At 35.0% G+C, this 8,754-nt stretch overlaps 1 protein-coding gene across 1 annotated transcript; it reads right to left on the reverse strand.

Annotated features, from left to right (window-relative positions):
- Window positions 1–3,660: 3,660 nt before the first annotated feature.
- On the reverse strand, window positions 3,661–8,754 carry LOC143554317 (putative alkaline/neutral invertase D). Its single transcript, XM_077044102.1, has 4 exons — window positions 8,377–8,754; window positions 6,664–7,095; window positions 5,158–5,716; window positions 3,661–4,441 (listed from the first exon to the last, which is right to left on the reverse strand). The coding sequence occupies exons 1-4, from the start codon at window positions 8,752–8,754 to the stop codon at window positions 4,152–4,154; spliced, it is 1,659 nt and encodes a 552-aa protein (XP_076900217.1). The 3' UTR covers window positions 3,661–4,151.

Raw genomic sequence — 8,754 nt, forward strand, 5'->3', positions numbered from 1 at the left:
TTGTTATATGCTTGGTTATATCTAAGAATAAGAATGACCATTGTCACTCTTTCTTTTGTAAAGGAAAAATAGTACGACGTATGCTGTCGTATAAATGCAAATTCTTATTTCATGAGTATAACATATGCATAATGCATCAATTAAAAGAACAATTAAACCAAAACAGAACACCATCATATATGTAATGAATGCTGTCGAATCTAACCAAACGAAATGATAAAAGGTTTGACGAATGAAACAAAATTATAATTTGCAAATTCTAACTTACAAAAATATATGATGAACAACTTAAAATGATCAACATGATCTATTGAAGAGGTAGGTCCCAGCAGAGACCAGTTGGTCCCGCAAGACTCACCTTGAACAGGGACGTCTGCGCAAAGGCCATCTGCTCCCGCAGGACCCACCATGCTCATAGAATCTTACGCGCAGTACGTAAGCTGTACACGCAGGGAAAGCCTCTCAATGGTGAAGTACCCCGCCTGTTCCCGCAGTTGCGGATACAAGCCATCAGGGAAGGCTACCCGCAGACAGCAGGGCTACACGCACAAGACACTAGCTACTTCAGCAGTCACGTGAAGGAATGAGCAAGGCGGGAACAATCCCGCCCAAATGAGCCAGTCTGATTCTGAAAGATCTTTTGTACCATACCTACCAAGGTATGGATAGAACAGATGATCTGACCAGAACAGCCCATGAGCCAATCACAGGGTGACAGCTCACCGACAACAGTGCGAGGAGGAGCACCCTCTAGTACTGTCACTATTAGCCGCTGCCTACTCACCAACCCTTACTGTGGAGCATGCGCAGCCTACAGTTGGTGGAATAGTGCTACTGTTGGCCGTAACCTATTCACCAACCAGCATGGCCTGCGTTCAATCCACAGTAAGTGGAACGTGCATAGTCTACAGTTGGTGGAATAGTGCAGCCGACTTTGTTACTGTTGGCCGTAACCTACCCACCAACCAGTATGGCCTATGCATAATCCACTGTTGGTTGAACAGGAATACTATTCACCCGGCTATACCTTCTAGAAAACCTACCTTCGGCTATAAATACCCCAACATCTTGGAATGGTAAGATCATCTGCTATCCAGTTATCTAGCAATCTCTTAATATACACTTATATTCAGAGCAACCTAGTCTGATTCTCACGCCGGAGGGTGGTCACAAGGAGGAACCCCCCCCCTTCTCAGTGACGAGCTTACGGTGTTTGTTTTGCAGGTCTCCTGAAGGACAGCCTTCTCAGCTAGACCTCATTCGTGGGAAACATTACTTAACCCTCAGATTATCTATAATCTGTACCGGGTCGCTTAGTGTTTCTTCATCTATCTATTGACACAAGTCATAATCTTTTTCTTTATCATTGTCTATTAATACTTAGGCCGCATTTGTTTAGATATGTAAGGAATTGAATTTTGAAACTAATTTCAGTTAATCTCATATTCATTAAAATTTAATAATTCTTCCACATACAAAAGGAAAATTCAAAAAATGTGTTGGAATTTTAATTTGGTTAGGCTCAAAATGGGTTTTGGGTCGAACATGTTCTAGGTGAATCAGGTTTCAAATCATAACTGGTTTTGGCTCTAGTCGGGTTTTGGCTCGGCACGGGTTTCAGGTCGGAATAGGTTTTGGCCCGGCACATGTTTAGGCTCCTACTAATTAGGATTATTAAAATAACAGAAGATAAACAAAATTATTCCTTGACCCACAAGATAAACTTAAACTTACATAAATAAAACAAACTAAAACACTCTTTTCCCTTAATGAACAAATTACGATTAAATCCAATAAAACTCTCTCTATATATTAATTAAATTAAATTAAATTAAATAATCTTCAAATTATAAATCCAAGTACCAAATTTCGTATTCATTTAAAAATTAAAAATATTTAGATTCATAATTCATTTAACTTAAATTTGTTATTTAAATTAGTATATCTATCACGCCAAACAAACTTCTTAAATATCGAATCCGGAATTGATTATTTGTCATCTAATAATCTTCTATCACAATAGACTAAACTCTAAGGTAAACCGATGTTTTAAAGTTAGACTATTCATTACTAATTTATTTGGTTCTTCTATGGGGAATGTGGTTGGACCGTTAAAAAAATACTGTCAATATTTTTTCGTGTTCAACCCAAACATCACCCATATTTTTTACTTGTGTCAAAATATCAACCATAGCACATATACACACACACTTAAAATCATGTAACTTGAATATAACTTGTTTAACCCATTTATCTAAATGTGTCATGCAGGTTGATGGGTAATAAAAGTTTACATGTAACATGTTAAATTGTTTGGCGGATTGTAAAAATGGGTTAATTGGATCATACATATGTAAGTGGGTGGACCTATTTAATTAAATAGGTTAGTACATCATGTACTCATGTTTGATTAAAAAGCTTAAACAGATCAACTTGAATGCGACTACATGAATCAAACAAATTAGATAAAAATAACTCAAATTTTGTGTTTATGTCGAGAATTTTTACCCGTAATAAATATATATTTTAATTATTTTGTTAAAACTAATGAATTAAGTTCAAGTGACGTTTATTACTATAGCCAAACTTTCCTCGACTCGTTTTCAGATAATGGTGTTTAACGAATTAAATTTTGAGTTATTCAAGTTAACCGATTCAAGTTATTCAAATTTAAGTTCGAATATGGATCGAATTCGAATTTTGAATCAATTTAACTTTGAATTAGGGTTAATTCGATTCAAGCTATCTAAAAGTATTCAATTTAAAATCTCATATTATTAAAATTATATATAATTCAAAACCAAAATTGTTCAACAATGTCGGTTGAAACTAGAGCCAATATTTTAGACTTAGTACTTTAAAGTTTTATAATATATAATGTTGAAAAAACATCATATTTAGAAACATTGACTTGTATTTTAAACTGGTCAGCTTTGATTGATGCATTTATCATCTTGATGACCTCTGCAATGTGTTCATATCATTTGATAGACTGAGACAACATAGTAATGGATTAGGAAACATGTTTTGTGAACCATAATCACTATCAAAATGGGACGGCTGCGAATAGCGAGCCGTGCTATTGAACTGGCTGAATACAGTTGGCTAAAAGACGGGTGGCTTGATCAATACTATGCTGGAAAACATGGAACATATGTTGGTAAACAAGCGTGAAAGCATCAAACATGGTCGAAACAGGTTATTTGGTAGCAAATATGATGTTAGAACTTAGAAGATGTTCGCACTCTGGAATGTTGTGGCTTGAATAAATAAAGACAACTGAAACCCGTCACTAAAAGATCAACTCCTAAGACTATGATAACACGAGGTGAGTAATCTAATCTTTTCATGGAAAACGAGAATACAAGCACATTGAAAATGAAAATAGTCTTGTTTGGTTTGAATGAATGTTTCATTTTGCGTAAATTAACATTCGATACACGATGTTATTGTATTCAAATTTGAACGAAAGATGTGTTTACGTCTGTGAAAGCCGGATTTTTGGATCAAACAATGGCGTTACGAAGAGAGGTGGCAAAATGGACGGGTGTGGCATTTTGGGTGATGCCACACCCAAAATCTTTTGTCTAGGGTTTGGAAGGATTGGGTTGAACAAAAATCTTTTTTCTAGGTTTTAAAAATATATTATCAATAATTAATTTGTTATGTATGGTTAGAAACATCATATCATTTCAATGAGAGCATATATATTTTTTTTAATAAAAAGACTTGGAAGGTTATATGCAATAAAAATGCACTTAAGATGTTTTACTTATTTTGTTCACTTTGTGTTTGATTAAACATATTCATCATGTTAACATAACAAAATAAAAGATAGATGCAATCTTTGGGGGCATTTGCGCTCCAATTTTTGACGTTTTTTGATCAACTGATGACCAAACCCAACTCTTAGTGGCGACACTTGTCTATGTATGCAAAAACCAACCCGTTTCGCCACTTTTACACGATACCATATCGTTTGATCCAAATATCTCACCAAAAATAGCAAACAAATACGAGAATCACATAGTCGTGTTTTTTATTAAAAGAAGCAATAACAGACGCGTCTTGAATGCTAATCTACACAAGACGATATTCAATGAGCTGAGAGTCCCGTTTCTCATGAAAAAAATAGATTGACCCCCTCGTGTTCAAAACGAGTAAGATCGTTTAATAATCGGTTTCAATTGTCTATCATCTTCAAGTGATATCATTCCCGAGTGTGAAGGATCTTCAAGCATCATTTTTGCCACCAAATAACCTGCAATTGACCATGTTTGATACTTTCTAGCTTGCTTACCAATATATCTACCAAGTTTCCCGTCATAGTATTCGGGCCACCCGTCTTTCAGCAACCTGCTTTCAGTTAGCTCAATTGCACGCCTTGCTATTTGTGGCCTTCCCGTTTTGATGCAGGTGGCCGTTAGTAGCCATAGAAGAACTGCAATTATCACACAGACCGAACATAGTTGCAGCAGACGATAGAATGTACAAGTAATGTATGCAAAAACACACTTTAACTCAGAAAAGATCGCTTGAGGTATGCATGGGTCGGTTACTCGGTTTGGATCTCAAACCAAACCAGAAATCAAAATTTTGGTTTTCTAGTTTCTGAAAACGGTTTGGTTTCGGTTTCAGTTTTTCAGTTACGCCATTTTAGATTTAAAAATTTTTGGCTAAAAATAATGAATTTGGGCCTAACATTTTTTGCTAATTAATAATTAATTGATTATTAAACATTTGGGCTAAAATACTTGGGTTACACACTTACACTATATATTAAATTATTATAAATTACTTAAAAAATATTTTAAAAAAATTCTATAAGTTCAATTCAGTTTTTTTAGTTTTAGGTACACGCAAAACCAAAACCAAACCTTTTCAAACCGTTGGTTTTGTTTCAGTTCGATTTTAGAGTTTATGTACAGCATTGCGTGCATCAGACCGCATGGCGCATCATCCTCGCATCATGGAATCGTAGCGCATCGCTCCACATGATGCGATCTCATCAGCGCATTGCACATTATGCGCTCCTGATTTGCTGTGATTCCACGATGCAAGTATGGTGCGCTCTAAATCGCATAATGCGCTATGTGTGCAATGCAGTCTAAAACCAGGTCACAGAAAAAACAACACATCCAAAGAAAAAAAACAAACCTGGCCAAGATCCACCGTTATGGTAACTCCACCTCGTGTTCTTAGGATCACATCCAGTTACAATCCTCCACTCATGACTTTCAATTGCAGGATAACAAATCTTAATAGGCATTTCACCAACAAGCTCCTCCCAACGTGCTTCAAAAAGATCCATAATTGCTGAAGCTTGTTCAGGAGTTGCAAGAGAAGACAGAATAGCAACACAGTTACCCAAAGCAAACCATCGAAAATCCATCCTAGCTGGACTCACGTTTCCAATAAAGTAGCCGCCACGTGTCGGCATAAAATCAAAAACCCAATCTGGGATTGAATCAGGAATAACATTAAACTTATTTACAGCAGTGTGAGAATACTCCTCTGTTTTGTAACGGTAGATATCATTCAGTTGTTGGAAGTCGATCCAGAAATAACTTCTCATGTGGAAGCTTAACGCGTGTAACCGCTTCATTATTCTTTCCACAAATTCTTTTCCTTCTGTGTCAAGTTTCATCATTGATAAAGAACATCTCAATGCCATGAAGAACAGTGCTTGGATTTCTATAGGGTAACCATATATTCCCTGAAATATAAACACAAAATACTGTTAGTAATCTGAATATACACATGGGTCAGAAATACCATAAGCAATCATCCATTATTCAAGTTAGCAACATAGTTTATATCACAGCATATCCTTTATTTACCATCATTATAATATTATTATGAAGTTTTAGACTACGCCTTGGAAAAAAATGACAAATTTTGGTATATTTATTTTAGGTTGGCAAAATAAATTTTCTAATGCATTACTATGTCTCAACTTAGTTCATGATATAATCACATTACAGAAATTAAGGATCTTTGTTGATATATAAAATATCGTACATTGGTAAAAACTGACAAATATTTCATACATGTATGATTTCTTTGGATGATAGAATGTAAGTCGTATGTTATCTCAAACGTTGCATCATATTTGCAAAATAGGCTCATGTATAACATTAAACACAGGGTTTACATCTAGATTGAAACCCAAACCAATTTAATTCATTACTGGGAGAACATTTTGGACATTTGATTATCCACCAAACACATTCCTTAAACCATGTCAAGTCAATTATTGCAATTTTCATGACACATAATGGAGAAAAAAAAAATTATTAAAACAACTGTTGTGATTTCTGGTATAAGACAGACAAGAGAGTTATTGTCCATTTTAGCAATCTGCTCCATCCTCCAATATTGAAAAATATCAAGCTGTTAATATATCTATCAACTAGTCACAACATTTGTCAATTTTAATTTTGTTTAAATCTTTAAAGTAGCATGTGAGCCCAGCCAGATCATCATTTCACTAAGAAAATTCTAGTGGTCAACCAACTATATAGAAAAGTCACTAAAAATCAACTTTCAAATTAAAAAAAAAATCCCCATTATAATATCATTTCGATATGTTAAATTTTATAAAACTATATGATGTGGACTGCAAAAAACAATAAAATACTATAACACAGAACAAATTCTTACCATCCTTCGGTCAATCATTGAGCATCCATCTGCACACAACAGAGTGGGAAACGTATCAAACCCTTCCGATAAACACAAAGTCAATATAAGTCTCATCCCCTTTTGGCAATCTGGTGTTTCAGCTAGAGTCAAATCACCAGTAGACTTTGTATATGCACGAAGCAATATAATCCACCAAAACCCAGAATCAACCGGTGCAACTCTACCAATGGCACTCTCACCAAAATCCGCCACAATCGTATCTGTTTTACGTTCCGGGTCATGAAGTACCTTAAAACTAGCAGGCATTGCCCCTTCCCCAAGCCTAAACTTATCAATTCTTTTTTCCCACCCTTGAAGTTGAAGTGTCTTCAACAAAAAGTTCTTCACTATATCAGGTTCCCCGTTCATTAGAAAAGCCAGTGCACTAGGTACAAAATCACGCACAAATACCTACATATCATGAATACCATAAGTTATGGTTTTACATTTGTTAAATATAGACTAATACTAGTCATTATTATTCATCAAGGTTTAGTTGTCTTAGCCCACAGGTCCATTATACTTCATAGTTTTGTTAGTAATGTGCATAAAACTGGGGAAAAAAACGAACCGAAAAAATCAAAACCAAACAAAATCCGATGGCTTTGGTCTTATGTTTTCGTAAAAGACAAACTTTCGGTTCGGTTTCAGTTTTGAAGGTAATTAATACCAAAAAAATCGAACCAAACCGAATTTATGGATTTTCGTTTTTTTTTTTTGAATTTTAAGTAATTAATAAGAACTTAATAAATAGTGTAACCAAAATATATTAGCCCGAACGTATAACAATCAATTAACTATAAATTAACAAAAGAGCTAGGCCCAAATTCACTATTTTGAGCCAGTTTTTTTTATTCAAAATTCCAAGCTTAAATATCAACCAGAAAAGCCAATACTGACACGAAGCCGAATTGAAAAAACTGAAACCGAACGAATTTCAAAAACTCAAAAACCTGGCATTTCAGCTTTGGCCCAAAACCAACCCAAACCGACCCATGGACACCCGTACTTATGGTTTCCTATATATTGAGGTTCCCTCTCCATTGTAACCACAACATTCAGATATATTAATTCCATTCTTTTTTACAATATTTAGGCCTAAAAATGAGCCAAACATTTAATGAAGTGTTCATGAACCGTTCGATGCGAAGTTGTTTATTTATCAAACGAACAATGAAAAAAAATTGTTCATTTAGTTAAGCTAATGAACATGAAGTCATGAAAACATGTCCCATTCATTCATTTATTTTCGTAAACGTTTGTTGTTCGTTAACATATTCACTTAAATGTTTAGGACCATTATAATTTAGACTAGTTTATTGATTGTCGTTATAACTCAGTCTAGTTTTAACAAATTCTTAGGCACAACAGATTTATTTCTTGTTTACTTTTAATTGTTGTTAGTTCGGTTATGTTCTTTCATTTAAGTTCGTGAACAATTCATTTATACTATTAATGAACGAACATAAACGAAAACGAACACACTCATTTTCTTAACAAATGAACACAAAGAAGAAAACATGCTCAATTAATTGTACAAGTTCGATAGCTTGTTAGTTTTAAGTTACACAAACAAACATGAACATTCTTCGTTTGTGTTCGGTCGGTTAGTTTACAGGCAGACCTAACAACATAATTAGGAAAACAGTCAATTCCAGTTTTATAAATAAGTTATGAGCAAGAACATTTTACCTGATCATAGTTTAAAACTTCTTCAGATGCATGATCATATGCAGCAATTGTGCCAACTGGTTGACCCCTGAAATGCACCAACGACCTACGAAGAGACTCCCATGCTTCAGCAACCATTGGATGAGGCTCAAACGAGTTACGTGTGGACGAACCCGGGGTATCAACTCCAGATCGTCCACCTGGCGAATATGAGTGTTCCAGATTATCAAGACCCCTTGATAAAGACATCTCACTAAGTGACCTTTCATCAAATGATCTTTCTCTCTTGATGGTAAGCTTTGGTTTATCCAGAAGTTTCGTTAGATCAAAATCATCCATTTCAGGAATGGAGCAAACTGAGCTAACGTTTCGAAGTCCAGTTTCTTTATGAGAATCCAT

Source organism: Bidens hawaiensis, unplaced genomic scaffold, assembly GCF_021521415.1.
Source record: "Bidens hawaiensis isolate Kalapana, Puna unplaced genomic scaffold, B.hawaiensis_p1.1 tig00001032_1, whole genome shotgun sequence".
Classification (NCBI taxonomy): Eukaryota; Viridiplantae; Streptophyta; class Magnoliopsida; order Asterales; family Asteraceae; genus Bidens; species Bidens hawaiensis.

Excerpts from the sequence above, each read along its gene's own strand:
- LOC143554317 (XM_077044102.1), bottom strand. The coding sequence starts at position 8,754 with ATGGATTCTCATAAAGAAACTGGACTTCGAAACGTTAGCTCAGTTTGC. Across the intron at positions 7,096-8,376 it reads AAGTTTTAAACTATGATCAG|GTATTTGTGCGTGATTTTGT; the intron begins GTAAAATGTTCT and ends CATGATATGTAG. Across the intron at positions 4,442-5,157 it reads TAACGGTGGATCTTGGCCAG|TTCTTCTATGGCTACTAACG; the intron begins GTTTGTTTTTTT and ends TGATAATTGCAG.